The sequence below is a fragment of the Zea mays genome, chromosome 4 (genome assembly GCF_902167145.1).
Source record: "Zea mays cultivar B73 chromosome 4, Zm-B73-REFERENCE-NAM-5.0, whole genome shotgun sequence".
Taxonomy (NCBI): Eukaryota; Viridiplantae; Streptophyta; class Magnoliopsida; order Poales; family Poaceae; genus Zea; species Zea mays.
Window position 1 is genome coordinate 102,003,895 of NC_050099.1, and position 27,909 is coordinate 102,031,803.

Here is a 27,909-nt window from a genome sequence, read left to right on the forward strand (position 1 = left end):
CTCATGATGAGGTTATTAGGCAAGACTAATGATTTGTCACAATGTTTGCAAAGAAAAGATCAGAATATTGTCCTTGCTGTTGGATTGATTGGAGCCACATTGCGGAATATTAGTAAAGTACGTGATAGTGGATGGGAAGAATTGTTTGAGGAGGTAAAGACCTTTTGTAACCAACATAACATTATTGTACCAAAGATGGATGATACAATTACTGTCCGAGGTCGCTCAAGGGGTCGTGGAGGTCAATTAGTGACTTACTATCATCATTTCAAAAATGAGATATTTATTGTTGTGTATGATCAAGTTATTGTGGAATTAAACAATCGTTTCACTGAAAGATCTACTCAATTATTGAGATGCATTTCATGTCTAGATCCAAGAAATTCATTTGCCAGCTATGACAAAGCTCAGCTGATAGAATTGGCTAAGATTTATTCTGCAGACTTCACTCAATATGACCTCTTGATCCTTAGAGACCAACTCGATATATTTATTGTTGATGTGAGGGGTAATTCTGATTTTTCAAATTGTGAAGACCTTGGTAATCTGGCTATTAAGATGGTGCAAACCGAGAGACACCTAGTTTTTGTATTGGTTTATTGTCTCATTGAATTAGACTTAATTTTGCCTGTTGCAACTGCCACGGTTGAAAGAGCCTTCTTAGCTATGAACATCATCAAGACAAAATTGAGAAATAAGATGGGAAATGATTGGTTAAATCATAGAATGGTATGCTATATAGAAAGAGATATCTTTGCAAGAATTCAAAGTGATGATATTTTATATCATTTTCAAGAATTGAAGAGTCGTATGAAAAAGCTACCTCCGCAAAGTTCAAGTGGTATATTTTTGTGCTCACTTAGACATTTTTGCATTCATTAGTTATATTGTCATGTTGTATCTCTCATTTTATACAAATATTTAATTTGCAATGTGTAGGTTCAAATTCACGTGCTAATGTTGATGAAGTTATTAGAGGCGGGGAAGGACCAAATCGTCTCTAATTAGGTACTTTTAAATTTGTTATCAAGTTTATTGTATTTTTAGATGCTGAATTGAAGTGAATAATATCTTAGTCTATGTTTGTGGTATATTTTGTTTTAGCGGTATATTTAGCCGCACAATATATTATGGGTTGTTTAAAGTAACCTTCAAATTTTATAAGTGGTCCGGGACATTAATTTTATATAGCTGCGCCATTGGATGGAATCCCGCTTTGTTTGCTTGAATTTTAGTTCATTGAGTTGTATTCTCATTTCACCTGTATTGAGATGTTGTATTCGTTTTGGGTCTTGAGTTGATCTGGTTTTTTGCTGGCGCTTAAGCGCCGCCGTGTTGCCAACTGACGATGCTCGGTAGAAAGGTTTATGTTGTTGGACACGATCAAGTTGTCTTTTCTTATTTTGCAGCTTACTAAGATTCTGTATTTGGTTGTCTGTTAAATGTTTGCACGATGCAGAATATAATGTGCATCAGGCCTGTAAATGGCGCTGGTATCTGGGCTGGAGTAACGGGCGGCCCTGTAAGCAGAAGCAAGTTTGCAGATCCTCTTGTTCGTTCTTTTCCCCGGGCGTACAGAAGGATAGCGGACACGACAGCATGCGTATCATGCATTCTTCATGGCGACGGTGACCAGTTTGAGCTTCTCAGGCAGCTGCAGACACGGGCCACGCTATACTGCCCGGCCGGCGGCCAGTTCTCGTAGTAGTCAGCTACTTAATGATCAGGTACTTTACTTACCGATTACATACGGCATTGGAGTTTGAATTGCCGGTCGCTCGCTCATTGCATTGTTATGTACTGTAGCTAGCTAGAGCATCGCGGAGATTACAAGTGGCGGCGGGCATGGCGGTGGCGGCGTTCCCTTCCTGCGGCGCCTTCGCCCCTCCTTGCCTAGTGAGTACAAGGAGAGCCTTCTCCTCGGTGGTGGCCATGGCTTCCGCAGCCCCGTGAGCTCTGCCTTGTCCTCCTCTGAATCTTGCGGTGCCTCAATTGAATTTCCTTTAGCTTTGTGATAATCTTGCGATGATGCTGATGATGAATGAAGGGTGAGAGCTCCCAGCAGGAAGCCCTTCGCCCCTCCTCGCGAGGTACACCGCCCCGTGGCGCACTCGCTGCCCCCGCAGAAGCGGGAGATCTTCGAGTCGCTCGAGTCGTGGGCGGCGGACAACATCCTGGTGCTCCTCAAGCCCGTGGAGAGGTCCTGGCAGCCGCAGGACTACCTGCCGGACGCCGCCTCCGAGTCCTTCGACGACGAGGTCCGGGAGCTGCGAGAGCGCGCCCGGGAGATCCCCGACGACTACTTCGTCTGCTTCGTGGGCGACATGGTCACCGAGGAGGCGCTGCCGACGTACCAGACCATGCTCAACACCCTGGACGGCGGCGTCCGCGACGAGACCGGCGCCAGCTCGACCAGCTGGGCGGTGTGGACCAGGGCGTGGGCCGCCGAGGAGAACAGGCACGGCGACCTCATGAACAAATACCTCTTCCTGACGGGGAGGGTGGACATGAGGCAGATCGAGAAGACCGTCCAGTACCTCATCGCCTCAGGGATGGTGAGTAATTATTTACCTTTAAATGATGGGTGGTTGATGCATGAACGTACGCACGCATGACGTACGTACAAACAAATGCAGGATCCCAAGACGGAGACGAACCCGTACATGGGCTTCGTCTACACGTCGTTCCAGGAGCGCGCCACCTTCATCTCCCACGGCAACACGGCGCGCCACGCCAGGCGGTACGGCGACACCAAGCTGGCGCAGATCTGCGGCACAATCGCCGCCGACGAGAAGCGCCACGAGTCGGCGTACGAGCGGATCGTCGAGAAGCTGTTCGAGGTGGACCCGGACTACACGGTGCGCGCCTTCGCGGACACCATGAGGAAGAAGGTGGCCATGCCCGCCCACCTCATGTACGACGGCCAGGACGACGGGCTGTTCGCGCGCTTCAGCGCTGTCGCGCAGCGCATCGGTGTCTACACGGCCAGGGACTACGTCGACATCCTCGAGTTCCTGGTCCGCCGGTGGGGCGTCCAGGAACTCACGGGGCTGTCCGGGGAAGGCCGCCGCGCGCAGGAGTTCGTGTGCGAGCTGGGGCCCCGGTTCAGGAGGCTGGAGGAGAGGGCGCACGACAACAAGGCCAAGGATCCGGAGTTCGCGCCATTCAGCTGGATTCACGGGCGCCAGGTTCAGCTTTGATTAAAGATGATGACTGGGGGATTCGCCGACTCTCTCCGTCCTCAGATGATATGTTGTACTGTACTAGCATATAACTAAGAATTGATTGAAGTTGCTGTAAAATGCATCAAAGTACATCCGCTCTTGTTTTTGGTGCTAGAGCATTGTAAAATGCAGGGAGGCCGGGAGAGCGATGAAAACAGAATGGAAGATATATTGCCTCAGCGATGCACGCAAGTACTAGTCTGTATGCAACAATAATAATTCATGAAATCAGATACCGACCACAGACTTACAAATCTACAGTTGGCGCCCAGTTGATGTCAAACAAAGTGAGAAACCAAGAGTTTTGAGTATACATTGTACTGGTTTTTTACGACTCAAAGGACCCCAAAGAAAGGATTGGTGATGGCAGAATTCAGCTCGGCTCCAGCTGTGTTCAGGATAGCCTTGTCGACTTTTTCCCTTGCCAAAAACAAGTACTCGTTCCCTTCAAGTTTCTCAAATCCGCAGAGCTCCAGGAACTCTATGCCCACATGCAAATTTCCAACCCTCTCCTGCAAGGTGGGTTCATAAACAAAGAATTTATCGATCTCATTATTCTTGAACAAGCTCAACAGCAAAGCAAGCAGTCACCAAAAAAGATCAAGATTTTTTTTCACCTGAAATGTAGCATTGGTTAGCCTGATCTTTCTAAATTTCTCCTCGTCAGGATTTTTAGCAACGTTTCCAATGTAAGTAAGGAGTGTTTGAAATGCCCTCTTCACTTTGGCATCATCATCCTGTCGCAAAAAATAAGCATGTGGTTACAAAAATCTCAACGTCAATGGCTGAACATCATGAAATTGGCTCCTACAGCTTTTCAAGATGTTATGCTAGGAAATTCATATTAAGCATCAAAACAAAGAGGGCAGGACTATAATTAAACAATTCCAAGTCTGGGATGCCTAACTCACTTCACAATTTACAGCTAAAGTCCTCTTTTGTATTTAAGAAACTGCGCAGTCCATATTTACTGTCTAAATTAGCAGTACTAGGTCAAGTGCAGCATGACACCTATAGTTTTGTTATATTTTTTTCTTATAAGCACCATGTATGGAAAGACTAATTTCGTCATCTAGTGCAGGTTTAGGATCTGATTGCCTACTTAAAGTTAAAGGCACAATGTGTTAGAATATGCTATATATAGGATATGGTCTTAGTTGTCCAGGATCCTCTTGAGCTAGATTAGAATCCGACTCTTATTAGAGGTTAGAGACAAATAGAGCAGATCGTTTAGAGTTGAAGTCGGTTGAGATGTTGTAATCCAGGATTCCTCTTGTGACAGAGGACTCCTACTTATATAATATACAGCCCCATCGATCCTAGAGGTTCGATTTAATATTCTAGTGCTATGTTTTTTTCTAGTAGTTAGAGCCACCTCCATCTATTAGCCAGCGTCCTAACCAAAGTCATGGTCATTCGAGATACCCGAAAATTTTGGGTCGGGTAATTCAGGTAATATAAATTTTTGGTTTTGAGAATTGATACCTAAAATCATACCGGGTTTTAGGTTACCCGAAAATTCAGGTTCAGGTATCGGATTTTCCCCAAGTACCTGAAATGTTCTGTTTGATGCCCCCTGGCTTAGGCGCACCAGCCAACAGGCAACAGCCACTAGCGGCTAGCCCATTGCGGTCTACATACATCCATACAAGTAGAGCGTACAAGCAACGCCAAAACCAGTCCATTGAATACTACCCTGAACACATAAAAACAATGAAATAAGCAAACTCAGATGGGTCTACAGTGAGCTTGCGGAACGAAGATGGTCGAGTATGGGGGCTAGGGCAGGCCGGCAGGTAACAGCGCGTCGACGTGCACACAGTCCAGCTCCGGCAGTCGCAGCTCGCGGAGGCCAGGGCATCAGGGTCTCCGGGAGAGATGGAGGCACCGGGCGGCATCCGGTGGGTGGAAGCGGAAGTCGAAACCAGGAATGCCAGATAGGTCGGATAGGGTTTAGCTGAGACGCTGAGTTGTTGCTACTTGCTTGCCTTCGGGCTCGGAGTCATGGCTGGCATCATGGGCCATGGCCCGTAGGACGGTGGGGATGTGTGGGTACTAGCGTACTGCTGTACTGGGTTGAGCAGTTCGGGTTCGCGTACCCGAGGGTGGTACCCGAAATAAGTTCGGGTTTTTGAAGTTGACGCCCTCACCAGTGGATGAGGTTCCGTTTTGAGCGAGAGGATTCACTATTCATGCCAGCCAGATTCGCCAGCTGTTTGGATTTCCCAAGTTGTCGACTCGCCTTCACAGCCTGTGCTATGGTACTTCTGATCCTCCTCGACGCCCTCACGGCGGAGTCGCTCCAGCCACAGCTCACGTCGCGGCCTTGTTCCGACCGCCTTTCACAGATGGGTCGCGACGCTCTCCAGCAGATTTCACTCCAGCCTTGGTGCCTTGATCTCACATTCAAAGTTTGATGTGGTTGATTTCCTTATCTGTGAGATCGAGGACACGGTATTGGATGGTCTTCGTGCTCGCCGACAGCTGCCATATGCGCACTATCTCTGCTACATCTTCGCGCAGCTGATCCGGCCACCTCAGTTCCAGGGCACCCTCGAGGCCTCACGCCTCCAATTTGGATCCTATCGTCCAGCCCCTGAGGACCCAGTGCCAGTACCAGATCCAGTGCCAGACACTCAGGCTGAGGATGCGGCATTCCATCAGTTCGAGACTCAGGGCACAGTCGTTCCTGATGATGATGATGATTTTGGGATCCCGCCACCACCTCATGTGCCTCCTCGCTCACATGATCATGAGGCCGAGAGTTCCAGTGTTGCCCCTCCTGCTGTTGACCCTGCTCTGGCTGCGATCCTTCAGTCTCTTTCGCAGCAGCAGACTCTTATAGCATCCGAGCAGGCTCGACAGGCAGCCGAGTAGGCTCGTCAGGCAGCGATCCAGCAGCAGATGTCCGAGAGGATGCTCTCTATGTTTCAGACGATTCAGGACAGGCAGGACACTCTGCAGCAGCAGCTTTTGGCAGACAGTGCTAAGCACCGGGCGCCTTCATGACTCACATTCTTCAGCATACCGGTGTTCAGCTTCCTCCTGTTCAGTCTGCACCCCCTCCAACTCTTCAGGCAGTGATTGTGTCAGCCATTCAGGCAGGACCCCCACTACCTTCGTTCGGTCCTTCTCCCTCTCCGCTCCAGTCGGTCACCCTGGATTTCTCGTCGCCGGTTATCAGCTCCGTCAGTGCTCAGCCGCCAGTGCCACCAGCGCCTGTTGTTACTGCTATTGTGGAAGTGTCTGTGACCACTTTAGCTCCGGTAGCTCCTGCAGCGCAGCCTCAGTCCGAGTCAGTACCAGCTCCAGCTTCTACGGCAGGTCCTGGATCCGAGACTGACTCTGACCCCAGCTGGCGTTCGCTCTTCTGCCACGACCGCGACCGGATGCGCCCCCGCCTCCTCTTCTGGGTTGTAGGTTTGGGTTACCCTTTTGGTGTTTGACGCCAAAGGGGGAGAGATATGAGAGTTGTGAGAGCTAGGGAGAGTTAGAGAGTTAGTTGAGATTGTCTTGTGTATTTTGATGTAATATATGTGCTTGATACTCTCTGTACTAGCTCCACTTTTGTATGACAATTTTACTCACAAACTCTATTATGTGCTCTTGATGCTTATGTTGACTGTGTGTGTATTGTGTTTTCACCTAATATGTTATCACCAGTCTTCTAGTTCTTGCTCATCGATTTCATTTCGTTCTTATATGAACAAGAAACTTACGTTGTGTATGCGCTCATTCTTATTATTATTTTACACGCACTTTCTGTCAAAGATTATTGAGTATAACTAACCATCTTCTCTATTGACAGAAATTTCAAACAAACTACTCTCACACTCTTGTAGGGTTGTTATCAATCACTAAAAAGGGGGAGATTGAAAGCATCTAGGCCTCTGGTTGGTTTTAGTGATTAATGACAACGTAATATTATATGTGACTAACGTGTGTTTTGCAGAGACAAATGGTAAGTTAGGTCGCATTACATGAAGATGTACTACAACGGCGAAAACAATCCCTGAGATAAGAACTTGAAGCGACGGCTATAACGACAAAACAAAAGATGAAGGTCTTCGTATTCCGAGTGTCAAGGAGTTGCGGACACTTGGTATAGAGTTAGGACTTTTATTTTGCTTTAGCCGTACTATAAAGAGTGGTTGTCGATGAGTAGTTTGACCAAGAGAGTTCTAGTGTAGTGTTGGTGCATATTCACACTCACATATAGTGCTAGGTGTCACTTTAAAACATACTCACGAGTTAGAACGAAAACCGATTTGAAAATCAGAAGAAAACAGAACCTAGGGTTTCTGGCCAAGGGGCACCGGACTGTCCGGTGCGCCCTCTGTCAGTGGGGCCACCCTGGCCCGGGGAAGACCTATTCCCTGCGCAGAAACCCGAGAGCGCATAGTTTGAAAAATTGAATTATAGCCGGCACACTGGACTGTCCAGTGTACCATCGCTTGACAGCTAGCTGTCAGAACTAGCCGTTGGAGGTTACCGTTGGCGCACCGGTGGCGCACCGGACTGTTCGGTGCGCCCATGCGCAGCCAGGCTTTGGTAACGGCTAGTTGGTGGGTGAGGACGATTTATACCCCCTCCACCCACCATATTGATTGTCTTGTTGCACACATTTACTCCTACACATTGCTAGAACATTGCAAGCACCACAAAGCTTAGTGAGGTGATTAGAAAATCATAATCCCGCATTTGGACCTCATTAGTGCTAGCGAGAGCCACCTAGAGCACACACCACATGCATTAGGCTTCTCTTGGTCAAGTGAAAGTCTACGGCTTGTTACTCTTGGTGATCGGCATCACCTATACGGCTTGGTGGCGTTGGGAGCTCGGTGATCACCTTGGAGGACTTGTTGGTGACCCGGCTCGTGATTGTAAGCGGTCGTGAGAGATCCACCGCGACGGAGTGGCAAAGGATCATCTCATAGTGAGCATTTGGTTCTTGCGAGGACCAAGGGGGAGCGATACCCTTGCGCGTGTGCTCCAACGAGGACTAGGGGAGAGTGCCGACTCTTCGATACCTCGGGAAAAATTGGAGGAGTCTTCTAAACTTTGCTTTACATTCCGCACTTAATTCAAATATTTTATCTTGTGCATTTGTTTAGCAAGTAGTTGAAGTATTGTCTTAGCATTGTTGTATTTCTAGTAGTATTCTCTTATTGCTAGTTGTTGGGGTGAAGTTGGGCTCTTGCTTAGGGTTTAATTATTGTTGATTTTTAGAAAAGCCCAATTCACCCCCCTCCTCTTGGGCATCGTGATCCTTTCAGACATCAAGACCAATGGAACTCCTACATATGGATCTCTTCGGGCCCGTTGCTTATCTTAGCATCGGGGAAGTAAGTATGGTCTTATAATTGTTGATGATTTTTCCCGCTTCACTTGGGTGTCCTTTTTGCAGGATAAATCTAAAACCCGATGCTAAACTTTGAAGTACTTCCTAAGGAGAGCTCAAAATGAATTTAAGCTCAAGGTGAAGAAAATAAGGAGCGATAACGGATCTGAGTTCAAGAACCTTCAAGTAGAAGAATATCTTGAGGAGGAAGGCATCAAGCATGAGTTCTCCGCTACCTACACACCACAGCAAAATGATGTAGTAGAGAGTAAGAACAGGACGCTAATTGATACGGCGAGCACAATGCTTGGAGAGTACAAAACGCCTGAGCGGTTTTGGTCGGAAGCTATGAATACAGCCTGCCATTGATGGAATAATCTTGAGCATCTAGAGGACAGCAGTCGCTTTTTGACTGTCCTTTATAGTCTCTTTAGCATCTAGAGGACAGCAGTCGCTTTTTGACTGTCCTCTATAGTCTCTTTAGCATCTAGAGGACAACAGTCGCTTTTGACTGTCCTCTGTAGTCTCTTTAGCATCTAGAGGACAGCAGTTGCTTTTGACTGTCCTCTGTAGTCTATTTAGCATCTAGAGGACAATCCTGTTGTGTAGTGTGTGTGAGGTGTGGTAGTGTGGTAGTGCAGCCTCTAGGGCTATAAATATGTGTCTCCAACCCTTAGATGGGTATGACATTGTGTAGTGTTTGAGCAAATAAACAGAAAAATTGTCCCAACTCATAGTGTCATCCTCTTGATGAGAGTTAGAGTCCCTCTACTTACAGTCATGGCATAAACCGGCTCTATCTCCATCGCCTCCTCAAGAAAACATCATACGAACTCCTAACTGGTAACAAGCCCAATGTTTCTTAATTCCGTATATTTGGGAGCAAATGCTACATCTTGGTAAAGAAAGGTAGACATTCGAAGTTTGCTCCCAAATATGTAGAAGGGTTTTTACTAGGTTATGATTCAAATACAAAGGCGTATAGGGTCTTCAACAAATCATCAGGTTTAGTTGAAGTCTCTAGCGACGTTGTATTTGATGAGACTAATGGCTCTACAAGAGAGCAAGTTGATCTTGATGATGTAGATGAGGATGAAGTTCCAACGGTCGCCATAAGAACAATGGCAATAGGTGATGTGCGACCGCAGGAACAAGAAGAACAAGATCAACCTTCTTCCTCTACGTTGGTGCATCCCCCAACTCAAGATGAGGAACAGGTACCTCAAGATGAAGGCTTGAATCAAGGGGGAGCACATGGAGAACATGATAAGGAGGAAGAAGCACAACAAGCTCATCCAACTCAAGTCCGGGCGACAATTCAAAAGAATCATCCAGTGGATTAGATTCTGAGTGATATCAGCAATGGAGTAACTACTCCCTCACGCTTAGCTAATTTCTGTGAGCATTACTCGTTTGTTTCTTCTATTGAGCCTTTCAGGGTAGAAGAAGCCTTGCAGGATCCGGATTGGGTGTTGGCCATGCAGGAAGAGCTCAACAACTTCAAGAGAAATGAAGTGTGGAGCCTGGTGCCACGTCCGAAACAAAACGTTGTGGGAACCAAGTGGTGTTCCGCAACAAGCAAGATGAACACGGTGTGGTGACAAGGAACAAGGCTCGACTTGTGGCAAAAGGTTATGCCCAAGTCGCAGGTTTGGATTTTGAGGAGACTTGCTCCTATAGCTAGGCATGAATCAATTCGCATATTATTGGCCTATGCTGCTCAACACTCGTTTAAGTTGTTTCAAATGGACGTGAAGAGTGCCTTCCTCAATGGACCAATCAAGGAGGAAGTATCCCGACCACGTATATAGGCTCTATAAGGCGCTCTATGGACTTAAGCAAGCCCCAATAACATGGTATGAATGCCTTAGAGATTTTATTATTTCTAATGCTTTCAAGGTTGGGAAAGTTGATCCTACTCTCTTTACTAAGACTTGTAATGGTGATCTATCTGTATGCCAAATATATGTCGATGACATAATATTTGGTTCTACTAATCAAAAGTCTTGTGAGGAGTTTAGCAGGGTGATATGCAGAAATTCGAGATGTCTATGATGGGCAAGTTGAACTACTTTCTTGGATTCCAAGTGAAGCAACTCAAGGAAGGGACCTTCATCTCCCAAACGAAGTACACTCAAGACTTGCTCAAGAGGTTTGGGATGAAGTATGCAAAGTCCGCAAAGACACCGATGGGAACGGACGAACACTTGGACCTCAACAAAGAAGGTAAGTCCGTTGATCAAAAGGCATACCCGTCAATGATAGGTTCTTTACTTTATCTTTGTGCTAGTAGACCAGATATATGCTAAGCGTATGCATGTGTGCTAGATTTCAATCCGACACCAAGGAATGTCACCTTGTGGCCGTTAAGCGAATTCTTAGATATTTGGTTTCTACGCCTTGCTTCGGGATCTGGTATCCAAAGGGGTCTACCTTTGACTTAATTGGATATTCAGATTCTGACTATGTCGGGTGCAAGGTTGATAGGAAGAGCACATCGAGGACTTGTCAGCTTCTAGGAAGGTCCCTGGTGTCTTGGAGCTCTAAGAAACAAACATTTGTTGCCATATCCACCGCTGAGGCCGATTATACTTTGGCTACAATCCGAGCAAAGTCCCACTCCTATGTAATAATGAGAGTGCAATCCGCTTGGCGGATAATCTTGTTGAACACAGCCGCACTAAACACATAGACATCTGGCATCACTTTTTGAGAGACCACCAGCAAAGGTGACATATCGATATTTACCATATTAGCACCGAGAACCAACTAGCCAATATCTTCACTAAGCTTCTAGATGAGAAAAGGTTTTGCAGGTTGCGTAGTGAGCTAAATGTCTTAGATTCGCGAAACTTGGATTGATCTATAGCATACATATGTTTTTATGCCTTTGATCATGTTACTTTAAGCATTAATGTCTTTAATTGCTTACTTTCGGTGTTCAAGTTGTACAACTCATCCCCAGACCTCACAATTCCCTATGCACATGATGCACATGTTTAGGGAGAGGATGTACTACAACTTGACCCTTTGAGACTAACATGGTTGTTTGAGTACTTTTGATATAGTCTCAAAGTTGAATTGAAAGGGAAAAGGTGAACTTGGGCAAAGAAAGGGCTTCCACTGCATTCCGGTATCAATGTATGTTGTCCCAAGTTCTTATTTGTGTTCTCATTGCCTTGTGATCTTATTTGACATTTTGGTGAGGCAATGGGGTTAAAGGGCCAACTAGTTCTCCTGTTTTGGTGCTTAATGCCAAAGGGGGAGAAATTAAGGCCAAAGCAACTGGATCAGCCAACCACTTGTGAATTTCAAAATTTTAGTGTTAGATTCTTGGTATTTGATCAAAACCCTCTTACCGCAAAAATTGTTCTCTTATGAGGGAGAAATTTAATTATGGGAAAAAGGGGGAGTTTTTGGCATTTGATCAAAATTATTCTTGAAAGATCTCTTGATTTGCCAAAACAAGTGTTTTTGACATGTATATAGGAAAAAGAATTTGTTTTGTGAAAATAAACCAAGTAGTGGCAAAAGTGATCCAAATATGCCAAATCCTATGTGAGATGAATTTGTCTTCAATTTGCACTCTTTAGCTTATTGTTGAAAACGTTGTTGCATTTTGAGTTGCTTTTAATGTGTTGGCATAAATCACCAAAAGGGGGAGATTGAAAGGGAAATGTGCCCTTGGGCCATTTCTATAAATGTTTTGGTGATTAGATGCCCAACACATAAAGTTTTGGTTGATATGTGCTATGTGTCAAAGAGATGCTAATCAAGAATCAAGATATGTCTCCAGATCCTCACGGTTGAGCTGATTCGTGTCTGAAGTATTATGGATAGCCTTCATCACCAAAATCTTGGCCCTGGGGATCTGTGGAATGTGCTCAGCGCCTAGACCAGCCACCCGTCGACTACGACGGAGTCCCTGCGAAGGGATGGCAGGTTTTCTCCTCTTCTTAGCTTTTGGAGTAGGAAGTAAACAACCAATTTTCTTGGACACCATCTCAAAGAACTGCTGTTTGGAAGGAGATTCGTCCTCTGGTGCGTCAACCTGTCCAACTGAATCACGCTGTCTTCTTCTACTGTAGACTTTAAGTGATGTCCCGTAAACATTTGGATGCATTCTGTAGCTCTGGACCATGGGAGAGTTTAAGTTAGCTGATTCTAGCGGCTCACTTAACTCCAGCGACCTGGGAGAAATGGGCGGGAGGGTGGAGAAGTGAGCTGCTACCTGACACTGGGGCGAGACAGGCCTATCAGTTTCCAGCGGCCCAACAGAATGTTGGGGGAAATTAATGTGACCTGCCCCAGCGGCCCTACGTCAGAGTGGGTCACCGGACCCTGCCAAGCTGTTCTGCCATCCTCTTTCCTATCCACAGGTTCAAGCCCTTGCAGCACTTTTCGGTTGGGCAGTCCCAGATGACTTGGGTGGAGCGGCCACCATGGTCTGCTAATTTGGTGGATGTGTGTTGTCTTCTAAGTGTTTACTAATGGATCCTTCCATAATTCTGTTCTGGAATGTCCGCGGCTTAAACTCCGTCGCGAGGCAAGATTCTGTAAGGAGTCTAGTAGAGTCGGTCCGTGCAGACATAATTTGTTTACAAGAAACCAAGATGCAGAGCTGTAGTCGTCGCCTTGTTCTCTCGTTATTGGGTCCTGACTTCGATAACAATTTCGTGACTCTTAATTCTGTTGGTGCTAGCGGTGGTGTACTGTTGGCCTGAAGATCTAAATTGGGAGCTATTGTCGACTCCCGGGTTGATGTCTTCAGTGTCTCTGTCAAATTCTGTCCAACGATTGGTGATGAGTGGTGGTTGACCTGTGTGTACGGGCCCCAGGGTAACGATAGGAAGCTCATGTTCATGCAAGAACTGCGTCTTATTAGAGCTAATTACCTTGGAACTGTCCGGCATGGAAAGTCGGACGGTCCGACCGTGTCTAGGGGCGCCGATCTACCAAGCAGGGACGGCGGTGGTGGTATTTACCCTAGATATGTGTTCATCGGCATATCATATAATGGTTGGGGCTGCGAATCCCCATTTGTTGTCGATGTATTAGACATAGATATCCTATTACTAGTTTCATATGATGGAAAACTAGGAGCAACAGATTTCTCCAACGAACGCGTTAATTTTCTAATTGATTCCTCTAACCCTCTAATATGTTGTTTCATTTGATCTTGTTGTTGATCTACATACTGTTTAATAGATTTGATGTCGTCGGTTTTACTTACATTGGATATTTGAAGCGAAGGTAGAAGAGATGTGACCTCGATCTCTCCATGTTTCACAACCTTCTGGTGACGATCCACCGTGAATTGTGACAAGAATCTCTCCTTCGCTTGACGCATGAAGTCTGTGTATTGTTGTTGCTCATCAGCCGTCAGACTTTCAACAGCCGGCTTCAGGATATTGTCTGGGGAGATATCGGTGTGATCTTTAGAACCGGCCATTTGAGGGCCTGGTTTTTAGTAGATATAGACACCTTTCCCAGCGAAGTCGCCAAAAAGTGTGTTGGCGCCGATCCGGGCACCAAACACTGGAACGGACCACCTGGCGGTGCTCTCTGCGAAGGCGTGGACGGTTCGTGGCACAGGGCCGGACGGTCCGCGGCCTGGCGCAGGAACGTCTCCTCTCCGTACGTCCGAACGGTCCACGCCTGGGCTCAGACGGTCCGCGATGGCGAGAGGGTCTTCTTCGCAGTAGACCAAGACCTCGCCTCCCATGAGGGACCCCGTCTGGGAGGAGAGATCCTAGGGTGTGTCTTGGCGTCGGCAGACCACCCAAGACGCATGTAGTCGACGTAGAGCAGATTTGAGGTAGAGGGAGGTTAAACTAGGGCTAAACTAGAACTACTCCTAATGCATAAGGTAAAAACGAGAAGTTGATTTGATTTGATCGATTGTGGGGGGTTCAATCGACCGTAGCCCTTCATCTATATAAAGGGGGAGGTCTAGACCCGTTACAAGACGTTTTCCGAGTTAATCCCGCAGAATTAGCTAACAAATCCCGCAATAAACTCGGAATCCTAATTGATTCTGCGCACACGCGGACCGTCCGCCTGCCAAAAGCGGGCTCAACATGTACCAAACTTATAGGTCGAAATTCTTTCAAATGAGTAGCTTCCTCCTTAGGCAGGAGAGAGATATAGGCTGAGTTGAGTTGTTCAAAATTTTCCATTCTTCTGCTCCAGACTGCAGAAACTGCTGTCATGATATCCTCTTTTATGATTTGCCAACATGATTTGTAAAATTTACCAGTGAACCCATCAGGGCCTGGGGCTTTGTTTCATGGTAATGATAAAATGGTTTTCCAAACTTCCTCCTCTGTGATTGGACTATTCAGCTCAGAGAGATCATGGGAGGGAAATTGAAGTTCTAGTTCTTCTAGATTAATGGTATGTTCTCTGTCACTGGAAATCCCTAGGAGATTATGGTAAAAACATCAACAATCTCCTATTTATCCTGATGCTTGGTCAAGACCAGCCCCTCCTCAGACCTCAAACTGCTAATAAAATTCTTATGTTTCCTTTGTCTAGCATGCAAGTGGAAGAAGGATGTGTTGGTGTCTCCTTCAGCAATCGAGGTGATCCTAGAGCGACTTCTAGCCATGGAATCATGGATCGCTGCAGGGATGTGAGGGCCACAATATGGCCTTTAAGTTGATCAAGCAACCACTTTTCTAACCCAAAAGGAGGTCCGTCTGATATCCTGATCTCCAATATATGAAGTATTTCTCTTGCCATCCCTAGCGGAGAGTTGATGTGCCCTACTCTTTTTTGGCTCCAACTTTGTAGATGCTTGACAGTGGCGCCCAATTTTTCTGAAAGGGACTGAAACGGCAGGAAGAAGAAACTACAGAATTCCATGCAGCTTCAACCACTTCTGAAAACCTTGTAGTTTTGTCCAGTGGGATTCAAAATGAAACCTTCTACAACCAGGCTTTATATCCTTAAGTCCCAATAGTAAGGGGCAGTGATCTGAACCATCAGAACTAGTGCTTTGTAAAAACACAGTTTGGAAATAATTGCTCCCAATCTGTTGTACATAGCACTCTGTCCAACTTGACAAGCATAGGAGTGTTTAGTTGGACAGAGTGCTATAGCAAAGTGCTCGTACGTTGTTATGATTTCTATTTATGCTTAAGTATAGAATATAAAACACACAGACGTGTGTGTTCTGTTGGATAGGTGGGGTGTGAATGTGGGGTTTAAAGCCAACAACCATGGTTCGAATCCCAATTTGTGCATAATTTTAGCATTTTTTACTATTTATAAATGTGAGGGAGCACAATGACAGTGGAAACCGTGTGACCGGAAAAACTGGTGCTTTAATATCGTAGAGATACCTAATGAAATAGTATAGTGCCCAACTAGCAGCTGCTCTATTAAATAACCAAAACATGACAGTAAGTGGAAAGATTTCCAAGGCAAATGTGTCGAAAAAAAGAATAAGCAGATCTCAATGGTCAAACTACATATAGTACCTTGTTCTGTTGCTTAAGATTTCTTAGGCAATCCCTCATCCTCTCAGCCTTTGTAGCTGGCCGGACAGGCAATGCACTCTGCAGATTCATATACCACAGTGAGTAAAATAAAAAAACAAGAAGTGAATAAAGATTAACCTATACTAAGACTAATAGATGAAATATGTTCTCCTAGGAAGTATAGCACTCAACAATTTTCATCTCAGCGGTCCAATAGGTCAAGATCTTAAAAATAGAACAAAGTGACGTTTAAAGTATAGCTATAGCCATCATAGTAAAGGAGAATCCAGATTCAAAAGAAAATGCCTTCTTCTCTTCAACAGGAAGCGGTGCACTTGGTTTGGCAGCTGCTGGGTCTTCTGGTGGCAGTCCTAGTTTCCTTCTCCTTTCAGCCTGAGAACCCAAGAAAACATTTTAAGGCTCAATTACTAGTATTTTCTGTATCTGTTAAAAACTGAATGACAAAGCAAGAAAGGTTATTGATGAAGTGGACAAACTAGAAACCTTATCTTCTTCTAACTTCTGGCGGATTTTTTCTCTAGCTCTTTTCTCCTCCTCTTTCTCAAGTTTTCGCAGTTCTATCATGCTTCAAATGGTGGAAAAGAAATTAGTCAACAGGGAGTGAGTACAGTAAATCAAAATAAATCAAAAAGAAAGGGAAAGAAACAAATCACAGAGAAGAAGACCAACCGTTTCCTTTCATTTTGCTCCTCAATTCTTTTGGCTTCCAGAAGTTCTTTTCCAATTCGTATTCTTTCCTGGAAATGTTAATAATGATTAAATGACCAAATGTCTTTCTGTTCAGTTCGTATTGTTCAGGACTTCAAGCTATAGCATATTTCAGTGACTCAATAAATAAATGATCTGCAGAGCCTACTGATCTACAAGGTTGTGTGCTCTTAAAGGCGCTGAGGCATGGTAACGGGCAAGCTACCCCAACACACACACACACACAACACCTAGGTATTCATAAGGCAAGGTGAGGCGATGCCTTACCATCCTAAGAAAATAGGAGCAGGATAGAAAAACGAAAAACAACAAAATGTCAAATGAAAAGAGTATTGGATGGCCCAGCCCACTAGGCAGCCCAAGATTACCCCATCCCCACACCCTGTACTTCTCTCATGGAGGCACAGATGAATGGCTCATGTCCACACAGACCACCAGGCTCTCTGCTTCTCTTTCAGGCAGAATCACAGATGCGACGCCCCCGCATCTCCCTCTCTCGCTCGCGCTCACGCGGCCTGTCCTCAGCTACTCCCCTCCCTCTCACTGCTGCCCCTCGCTACTCCACTCCCTCAGACCGATCTCTCATGGCCCCCCTTCTGGATCAGCCACTGCTGCCGCAGATGACCCAGTCAGCGCCAGATTTGGCAGCGAAGAGAGGTGACACCATGACCTTTCACCTTTCTGGTTGGTAACCTATCATTTTCCTCTGTTCCGCCTCCAATCTCCTCGACTCTCTCACTAGTGTTGGTAGTTGTTAAGGCGGCATAATATTATTTATATATCACTTATTCGAAATTAATAAGTAACCTAGCACATTGTAAGGCCTAGTAGGCCCATTTCAGCCTAGTAGAAGAGAGAAATAGGAGAAGACAAAAAAAGTAGTTAATAGCCCACAACCAGACAACCTAACCAACCCAGCCCAACACACCAGTTTTAGGGTTAAAACCTCACACAACAGAAACCTCTCCCAGTTGCAGCTGCTAGCAACTCTCTCCCTCTCCCACACCTCTCCCTCCCAACTTACGCGTCGCCGCCGCTGCGACTTGCGTGCCACCGCGCTGCCGCTGCCGCCTCTGTTTTTGCCCGCGCCTTACTCTCGCGAGCAAGGCGATAGAACGCCTTGCATGGCCAGGCTAGCCTTACCGCTTATGCATCGCTTTAGCGACGCCTTAATAACCATGGTGCCTCGTCGCCTAGGCGATGCCTTAAAAACACTACAAGGTTGATCCATAAACAGTAATCCCTCTGATGTCTGATCACAAACATGGTCTACAAGGTGAAACTTTGACCTATAATTCCTGTGGAAAAACTATTTTTTCATATATCAAAATCATATGTCATGTTATTCATTTTCATGAAAAAACTAGTATCATCACCTTAGGCTGCAATACTATTTATATTTAGCTATTGATGGTCAAAAAAATTATAAAAAGTTTGGGCCCAGGACAAACCTAAGACACTCATATGTGATCGGAGAAAGTACAGCTCAATGGAGCCCCTCAAGGTTTGACCAGGAATATTAAGCAAAGACCAAGGGGTCTAGCACATTAGAGGGTAGAAATGCCTGTTAATTTTTATCAATTATCATATTACTTTAATATACATTTTTCAGTGCCATTCTAAATGCATGTATAGCCACATCACATGTCAATCTCTACTACTTAAAATGTTGACAGGGGGTGGGGTTGGTTCTACACTTTAGCTTCTGTGCACAGATTTGTGTATACAAATATTTACAAGGAGATTGCTATGGCATACTACTTGTCAAGGACACCAAATCCCCGACTGGCCGGACCCCGGCTACGTAACTCGTAGCCGCTGTCCGTCACGCCGGCGAGGTTATACCCCTCAGCCGTCGGTTGTAGAGAAGAGAGGGAGATTAGGACTGACTTATTGCTTATTCCAAATGATCTCACGTACATGCTTATATAGCCATAGAGGGGGCAGCTGTCCTCCATTGTAGGCTAACCTTAATAAGGAAATAACTAACAAGGAAACAACTAGTAAGGAAATAACTAACAAGGTAACAACTCACAAGGAAATAACTAACAAGGAAACGACTAATAAGGAAATAACTAACACAGGAAACAACTAATTAGGTGGCTAACTTTCCTTCTAGCCACTTGCCTTCCCTTCCTGTGTCCTGGCTGCGCGCTCTGCTCCCCTGCGCACATCACGCGCGCGCCTGGTGTATGTGCGGCCGCACATCACATCTCTCCCGCCGTCAAAGACCAGCTCGTCCTCGAGCTGGAAATCAGGGAAGCAAGCGCGAAAGTCGTCGTAATCCTCCCAGCTTGCTGACGCAGCTGGCTCACCTTGCCACTGGACCAATAGCTGGTGAATCCCACGAGCCAGGCGCCCGGCTGTGACCGCCGCTGGCACGGGTACCACAGCGCCGTTGTGCGTGGGGGGTAATGCCGGGGTTGTTGCCGGTGGAGTGCCGACGAACTTCTTGAGCACTCCAACATGGAACACATCATGGAGGCGGGCCCCTGGCGGAAGCTCGAGCCGGACAGCCACGGCGTTGATGATCTCCAGGACGCGATACAGTCCAACGAACCGAGGCTTGAGCTTGCCGGTAGAGGTCCGTGGTAGTGATGCTGTCGGGCGCTGCCGGAGTCGTAGTAGTGCCCAGTCCCCAACTTGGTACTCCACCGGACGATGGTGCTGATCATAGACACGCTTTTGGACCGCCTAGGCCTGTTCGAGGCGGTAGCGGACGTCGGCGAGAAAAGTCGTGCGGTCCTCCATCTCCTGTGCCACAGCTGCCACACGTGTCTCACCAGGCTCATAAGAGCGGATGGAGGGCGGGTCGCGGCCATAGACCAAGCGGAACGGCGTCTCCCGGAGCGACGATTGGAAAGCCGTGTTGTAGGTGTATTCGGCCCACGGAAGCCAACGAAGCCACTGCCGAGGACGATCGCCTGTGAAACAACGGAGGTACATGACGATTACCCTGTTGGCGGCCTCCGTCTGTCCATCCGTTTGCGGGTGAAAAGCCGACGACATGAAGAGTTTGGTGCCAGTGAGCCGCATGAGCTCGGTCCAAAATGTCGACGTGAACACCGGGTCGCGGTCCGAGACGATGGATTGCGGCACACCATGAAGGCGGACGATGTCGCTGAAGAACGCTTGGGCGACGAACTCGGCGGTGTAGGGGTGTGCCAACGGGATGAAGTGGCAGTACTTGCTGAAGCGGTCGACGACGGAGAGGATTACTGTCTTGCCCTGCACCCGGGGCAGTGCTTCAATGAAATCGATGCCGATGTTGGCCCACACGCTGGACGGAATGGGCAGTGGCTGGAGCAGCCCGGCCGGCCTCAGGTGGTCAGTCTTGTACCTCTGACATGTGGCGCACGCCTTCACAAAGTCCTGCACCACATGACGCATGTTGGGGAAATGAAAATCACGCCGCAGGCGGTGCAGCGTGCGATGAACGCCTTCATGGCCGTCGTCGTGGACCGCGGCCAGGATTTCCTGAAGTAGTGGCGATGCTGGCGGGATGTAGAGGCGCCCCTCCAGGGCGACCATGCCGTCGGTGATGGTCCATGGCGCCGTGCGGGTCCCCGCCCGGAGCTCATCGTGGACGGCTACCAGCGCCGGGTCGGTGGCCTGGGCATGGCGGAGGCGCTCGATGAAGTCGAACCGGGGCGCTGAGATGGCCAGCAGCTCTCCTTCCTCGTCGCGGCGGGATAGGCGTCGGCGACAGTATTCGTGACCCCGAAGCGGTACTCCACTGTGAAATCAAAGCCCAAGAGCTTGCCGACCCAGTGGTGCTGCGGAATCGTGGCGAGGCGCTGGTCGAGGAGGTATTTCAAGCTGTAGTGGTCCGTCTTGACGAGGAAGCGGCGCCCCCACAGGTAGAGCCTCCAATGCCGAACCGCCAGGACCATACCAATGAGCTCTCGCTCGTAGGCGGCCAGCGCGCGGTGGCGCGGCGCGACTGGCCGGCTGAAGTATGCCACCGGGTGTCCCTCCTGGACCAGGACCGCCCCAAAGCCGATGGTTGACGCGTCACATTCGACGACGAACAGCTTGGCGAAGTCGGGCATGGCGAGGACTGGTGCCGATGTGACTGCCGCTTTGAGCGCGGGGAACGCCGTGGCCGCTGCGTCATCCCATGTGAAACTGTCCTTCTTGAGCAACGCCGTTAGGGGCGCGGCCACCGTGCCATAGTTATGTACGAACTTGCGGTAGTACCCAGCGAGACCGAGGAAGCCACGGACGGCACGGGCGGATCGCGGCGTCGGCCAATCATGGATGGCTTGCACCTTGACGGGATCCGTGGCGACGCCCGCCGCAGAGATAACGTGGCCGAGGTAGGCGACGGCGGAGACCCCTAAGGAGCATTTGGTGCGCTTGACGAAGAGCTGGTGACGGCGCAGTTCTTCCAGGACAGCACGCAGGTGCCGAAGGTGATATGCCCACGTCCTGCTGTAGATCAAAATATCGTCAAAAAATACGAGGACGAAGCGACGGAGGAATGGCCTCAGGACGTCGTTCATGAGGGCTTGGAATGTGGCCGGCGCGTTGCAGAGTCCGAACGCCATGACCAGGAACTCATATAGGCCGTCATGTGTGCGGAACGCCGTCTTGTGGATGTCCTCGGGTCGCATGCGGACCTGGTGGTATCCCGACCGTAGGTCGAGCTTGGAGAAAAATTTGGCGCCGTTGAGCTCATCCAATAGCTCGTCCACCACCGGGATCGGGAAGGCATCCTTGACCGTCATAGCGTTTAGGGCCCGGTAGTCGACGCAAAAGCGCCAGGCTCCATCGGCCTTCTTGACGAGGACCGGCGACGAAAACGAGGAGTCACTGCGTCGGACGATCCCTTGTTCCATCATGGCTGCACACTGCCGCTCCAACTCATCTTTGTGGGCAGCTGGGTACCGATAGGGGCGCACGGCGACCGGCTATGCATCGAGCTTTAGCAGGATGCGGTGATCATGTGCGCGCTTGGGGGGCAGTCCCGTTGGAGTGGCGAAGACCCTTGCAAACGCTCCGAGGAGAGCATCCAAAAGCGATTCTTCAGCGGACAAGGCGCACACCGCCGGGCCCGACGTCGTGGATAGGCCCGCCCATGCGATGGTGCGGCCCCCACGCTGGAAGGACATGCGCCGGTTGGCCAGGTCCCAGACAATGGGCCCCAACGCGCCGAGCCATTTGGTGCCGAGGACGATGTCGTACCCAGCCAAGGGCATGACGAACAGCTCCGCCGGGAACGCAGCACCAGCGATGAATAGTGGGGCTTTGCGGATGACGCCGGCGCAGGTGATCTTCTCACCATTGGCCACCATGGCCGTTAGGCGGGGACATTGTTGGAGCGGAAGACCCGATCGCCGAGCGGCCTCTTCGGAGATGAAATTGTGGGTGCTGCCGGAGTCGAAGAGGGCTACGAGCTGGGCGGCCCCTAGTGTGACCGCGAGCTGCGTGGTGTTCGTCATGGACACACCAACCACCGCCTGCAGCGAGAAGCAGGGGGCGTCCCTGTCCCCGTCGTCGGTGACGGGTTCGGTGTCATCAATCTCAACCCCGTCCACAAAGAAAATCCGCTTGCAAAACCTGTTATGGCCACGAGAATACTTTTCGTCACAGTTAAAACAAAGGCCGAGGCGACGTCGTTCCGCCTGCTCCGCCGTAGAGAGGCGCCGCTGGTTGCCCTCGCGTCGTCCCTGGTCGTTACCCGCCGGCGGGTTTGGAAGAGCCAGCTGCTGGGGTGGCGCGGCCAGAGCGGGTCGAGGCGGCGATGGCGGAAGTAGACCGCGCGCTCCCTGTCGTACCGGCGGTCGCTCGAGCTCCATGAGCTCCACTTGCCGCGCCAGGCTCATCGCAGCGGCGAGCGTGGTCGGATTATGGATGCGCACCGCATGACTGAGAGGCGGGAGGAGGCCTCCGGTGAAGAGTTGCACTCGTTGAGCTTCGTCTAGCCGACCGGCATGGGGCAGGAGCGTCTGGAAACGATTTGAGTACTCCTCCACAGATCCGATGCGCCGGCACTCCGAAAGTTCGAACAGCGGCGCGGAACGGAGTGGAGGTCCGAACCTCTCATTCAGGAAGTCTTTGAATCGACCCCATGACGGGGCGCCATCTTCTTCTTCAAGCTGGCTGTACCATAGCTGCGCGACGTCGTCCAGATGGTATGATGCCATCCGAACACGTTCCTCCCCCAAGGTGCGGTGATGCCGGAAGTATGACTCACATTTGTTGATGAACAGCATCGGATCGACGGAGCCGTCAAAGCGGGGGAAGTCCCACTTGCGGTGCTGGATGTACGGATCGTGGTCGCGCTGCCCCTCGGGTCGCCGACCGTGGCCCCCGTTGTCCGAGGCCGACGCGGACTTGTCCTTCATGGCCGCCATGTCGGACTGCAGCGTGTTGACGTCCGTGCGGAGTGCCCGCAACTCAGCGAGGACGTCGGCAATGGTGGGCTCGGCCATGGCTATGGTGGAGGCTGGGGAAGGTGGTGGCGTTGGCGGCTGCTGGGCGTGGTTGGAGCGGGTGGGCGAGGATCGACGAGACCGTGATACCAGGTTGTCAAGGACACCAAATCCCCGACTGGCCGGACCCCGGCTACGTAACTCATAGCCGTTGTCCGTCACGCCGGCGAGGTTATACCCCTCAGCCGTCGGTTGTAGAGAAGAGAGGGAGATTAGGACTGACTTATTGCTTATTCCAAATGATCTCACATACATGCTTATATAGCCACAGAGGGGGCAGCTGTCCTCCATTGTAAGCTAACCTTAATAAGGAAATAACTAACAAGGAAACAACTAGTAAGGAAATAACTAACAAGGTAACAACTCACAAGGAAATAACTAACAAGGAAACGACTAATAAGGAAATAACTAACACAGGAAACAACTAATTAGGTGGATAACTTTCCTTCTAGCCACTTGCCTTCCCTTCCTGTGTCCTGGCTGCGCGCTCTGCTCCCCTGCGCACATCAAGCGCGCGCCTGGTGTATGTGCGGCCGCACATCACACTACTTAACATCTTTAAATATAATACTCATGAACCGCAATCAATGTAAATTGTAAATAGTATCAAACTTCAATATTTGTGTATTAGAGAACAAGTGCAACAGACGGGCACCCAAGTAGCAGTAAGGTAAAGACGAGAGTTCAAACAATACCTTCTCCCTTTCTCTTTCCATTCTTCTCTCTTCTTCCTCTTTCTTTTTACGAGCACGATCCCTACAAATGGACAGGGAAAATAGCATAAGGTGTCCCCAAAGAAAAAATATTCCACATGCACCAAAGAATAAACAGTTATACAGAGTGAAAAACTGAAAACCATGGCCAAATCATATGGTCTGCCCAACCACTCTGACTTCCTAAATCAACAACCAGGAGCAAACATAGAAAAAAAAAGTTTCTTTTAATAGCAATGTTAAAAAAATTCAAACATGAAGGAGAGTTGTGTATCATTACAATTAATAAGCAAAAGGGGAAAGAACCCTTACAAACACCACAAGCTAAATCAACAACTAGGACAAACATTGGGGAAAAAATTCTTTTAATAGCAGTGTTAAAAATGTATGTTTGCTTTTAAGGAATTATGATTTCCCAGCATCATCTGTAACTGAAACTTTACGGGTTCCATGCGTAACTTATATCAGGATCTTGTATCATCCAAGCACTGCAAAAAGGCACACTTAAGAACCCTTCGGCAGGGCCATAATGCGACAAGACCACCACTGGTTTGGAGCATATGTCATCATTACACACAAGTGAAAAACGATTTTATTCATCATACACGAATATACTAGTTATGTTCTCAAATGAAAATAAAATGAATAAATTTTTACTGTTCAACAACTATGCATAAGACGAAGAGAGTGTACCAGATAACTGGAACACACCAACAAAATAAAATAAAATATTCAAACACTAGTAAACTAATTCAGAACTAGTAACATCAACAACAAAAATACAGCCCATGCTGTACATAAGAAAGGTTCATAAAAGCACCTTAGCTCCTGTGCTTTAATCTTCATTTCCTCAGGAGTCAGGCTGGGCTTGTTATCCTCCGTTTTTGAGTTGGCTGGTACCTAAGAGGTGGAAGAAGACAACTTGTAGAAGTTCGAGAAATATTTTCTTGATGATGAAGTATTGGTATGACATAGAAAAAATATATAATATTGCCCGGTGAGAATAACTAGTCAAAGCTCTGTGGAAAACATGAAACCTAGTGTGTAAGGTCCGTGGCAGTGGAACATTTGCATTGTCAATGTTCATCCTAATCATGCATGTGGAAGCAAAGTATAAATGGGCAAACTTTGGAAACGCAATGTGGCATAACAATATGTACGTAAAGTTAGCTTCGAACTAGATAAATGTTGTTTTTAAACAAAAATATAAAATGTGGCATGATCAATTGATCATATGTTGTTGTCATATCTTAGAAAATGTGAAGACATTAAAAATGTTGTATTTGGAACATGTGAAGCACAGCACAATAAATATATTGCATTTGGAACATGCACAATATCCTCAATATGAACCAAAATAGCTGCTTGCAGAGATTTCAAGAATATGATAGGCACAGAAACTACAGTGAAAACTTGAAAAAGATTGCCAAAACAGCGTACTAGCGAGACATATTGTTACATCAAGAACGTCCTACTTTCTAAATAGGGGATCAGATAAGCACCACCAGAGTATCAAAGGAACAAACCAACTGAGAAAATCAAGTGAATGAAGAATATCATCATACCAGAGGCATCTCATCAATATCTATGTCCTCTTGGTGCTCAGAAAGCCAGTTAATAGCACCTTCAATGGTGCTATTACCTATAGTAGAAGTACATGGGTCATGAAAGGACGAATTTCAATGTAGTTCACTAGTTCTGCCTTACAATTAGACAAGGTAATATCAATAGAAGCACCACATAGTCGGCAACACATTGACACATTCAGACGCTGAAGTAATTTCTATTTCATTATAATCAACAAAAGTTACTAGATAAGAATACGATGAATCAACTTTAAGATTATCTGTCAAAAGCATAACACACATATCAGCATCCATGCATTTCTTTTGGTCAGTCATATTACAAATTCAGTCTACATGCATTGACACATAAAAAATGTCAAATACTCCCTCCGTCCCAAAATATAGTTCTTTCTAGCCCTCTTTTTTATGTCCACATTCAGATGAATAATAATAAATGTAGACATACATACAAACTACATTCATAGGTTAATTAATGAATGTGTATTTAGCCTAAAACGAATTATATTTTGGGACGGAGGGAGTACATTCATAGCAGATCAGTTCGAGCATGCAAAAGCAGTTAAATGTGAAAATGGTTGGAATTCATCCTGGTAAATAATTCCATTGTGAACCATGTACTTCCAATTTAGCCCCCTCATTCATCTCCTGATAGAACTTTAAGTCAGATATCTAAAGTCTTGAGTCTTGACTTACAAGTAGCATGTCTAAAATATCTTAGTGGCCAAAAAAATGTACTTCCAATTTGCCCCCCTCATTCATGTCATAATAGAACTTTGACTCAGATATCTAAAGTCTTGACTTACAAGTATCTTAGTGACAAAAAATAAATTCAACGATTCATGCATTCTACTCTCCTTGCGGTCTAGCATGTCAGTTGCTACAAAATCTTATAACTCCAAGTTGGAGAAAGAATATGTCAGATATTCTTAACAGAAATTATTTTTTTTATTCTTCCAAGTGTGAGAAACATTATCCTGACTAAAATATGAGGTAAATAGCCTAATCGGCTCCATAGACCGCTACTGTTTCATCATCCTAGATCTTGTCTAAAGGACAGTATCATTGGTTAGGCTCACTCCAACGGAGCAGCCATCCGGCCAGGGAAAGCTAAAATAGCTGCCCTGGAGCCACTGTAGCAGTGCAATCCTTCATCCAACGGAGCAGCTAAACGGGCCAGGTAAAATGGAAGGCAGGAGCGAGAAAAGCCATATTGCCTGGTTCTGTGACCGGAAGCTAAATTCTTCGTTCTTGACTGACCACTGGGCCCCAGCGTCTACTCCATTCTAGCTGAACGTATGGATAGCTGTGCTGTTGGAAAGATCTAGCGTATGGCTGGGCAGGTAAACTAAATACACCAGCCAAAAGTACAGATGGCTGCCCGATTTGCATGCCTCACGAGTGAGCCTTAGATGCAAGTTATTCCCTTGTGGCAGCATATGTTCCCAAGTAATGCAAAAACACTTTTCAACTTTGCAAAGGATCAACTAGGGAGAAGACCATAACCAACTAAATAAAATAGGCCATCTTGGATGATTCTTCACAGATTACACTTATCATGCTTCTTATATATGAAGAAAACAATACTGACCTAGGCTCTAAAATCGCAAGCCTAAGACTTTCTGGTTTCAGTAAAGAACTCAAGACATTACAGCAAGAGAACTATCATCACTTAACATACCGGAGAAGTGAAGCACCCTGGTGGCGCGCGCTGTCGAGAAACCCATGCCCTCAAGGTCCGTGAGCATCTCCTTGTTCACCTCCGGGACAACCATCTCTGCCCAACCATAATACAGCACAATAGTTAGTCAGTAAGTAACAGCATCAAAGCTCATGAGGCCGAGACAATGGAAACAACCACCAAACCTTGTGGCTCCCCACTCGCCGAAGCCGACGTGTCTACGTCCATGACATCCTCGGAGGCCGGCTTAAGCGGCGCCTCGAGATCGATGGGTTTGGCTGCCTCCGCGGTCTTGTCCGCGAACTCCGTATGGCCCGTGCGCTTGGTGTGCAGGTCCACCTCCTGGGCACCGCCACGGAAACAGTAAGCATCGAGACCAAGCTATCGGAATCGGATCAAGAATCGCGCCACGCTCACCGAAGTGAATCTACGAGGCACCAAAATTCGACAGGCAAATTGAGGAGAGGAAGAGAGGGAAGGATGGTGGGATCTTACGGTCTGGGAGCGGCATGGCTTGCCGCAGTCGGAGCAGACGAAGTTGAGGACGGCCTCGGTGGACTCGACGAAGTTGGCGTGGTTGGTGGCCTCGGCGTGCGCCTGCGCCTCCTCCACACTACGCAGCTGCGCGCCGCAGTCACCGCACAGTAGCGACAGCCCCGCCATTGCCGCAGCCGCCGCCAATGACGCTTCGATCGCCTCGAGTCTGCAGCAGATGTG

The 27,909-nt window shown here is 47.6% G+C and overlaps 2 protein-coding genes across 2 annotated transcripts; one reads left to right on the plus strand and one right to left on the minus strand.

Annotated features, from left to right (window-relative positions):
* The first annotated feature begins 1,639 nt into the window (after positions 1-1,639).
* On the plus strand, positions 1,640-3,406 carry LOC100272745 (acyl-[acyl-carrier-protein] desaturase). Its single transcript, NM_001147198.1, has 4 exons — positions 1,640-1,727; positions 1,807-1,949; positions 2,048-2,555; positions 2,637-3,406. The coding sequence occupies exons 2-4, from the start codon at positions 1,846-1,848 to the stop codon at positions 3,198-3,200; spliced, it is 1,176 nt and encodes a 391-aa protein (NP_001140670.1). The 5' UTR covers positions 1,640-1,727; positions 1,807-1,845; the 3' UTR covers positions 3,201-3,406.
* LOC100274362 (ubiquitin-associated (UBA)/TS-N domain-containing protein) lies at positions 3,376-27,875 on the minus strand. Its single transcript, NM_001148722.1, has 12 exons — positions 27,688-27,875; positions 27,378-27,534; positions 27,193-27,288; positions 25,494-25,570; positions 24,749-24,828; positions 23,911-23,971; positions 16,740-16,807; positions 16,554-16,635; positions 16,356-16,442; positions 16,050-16,127; positions 3,842-3,961; positions 3,376-3,736 (listed from the first exon to the last, which is right to left on the minus strand). Exons 1-12 carry the CDS (start codon positions 27,853-27,855, stop codon positions 3,560-3,562), a joined length of 1,251 nt encoding a protein of 416 aa, NP_001142194.1. The 5' UTR covers positions 27,856-27,875; the 3' UTR covers positions 3,376-3,559.
* Between the last annotated feature and the right edge of the window lie 34 nt (positions 27,876-27,909).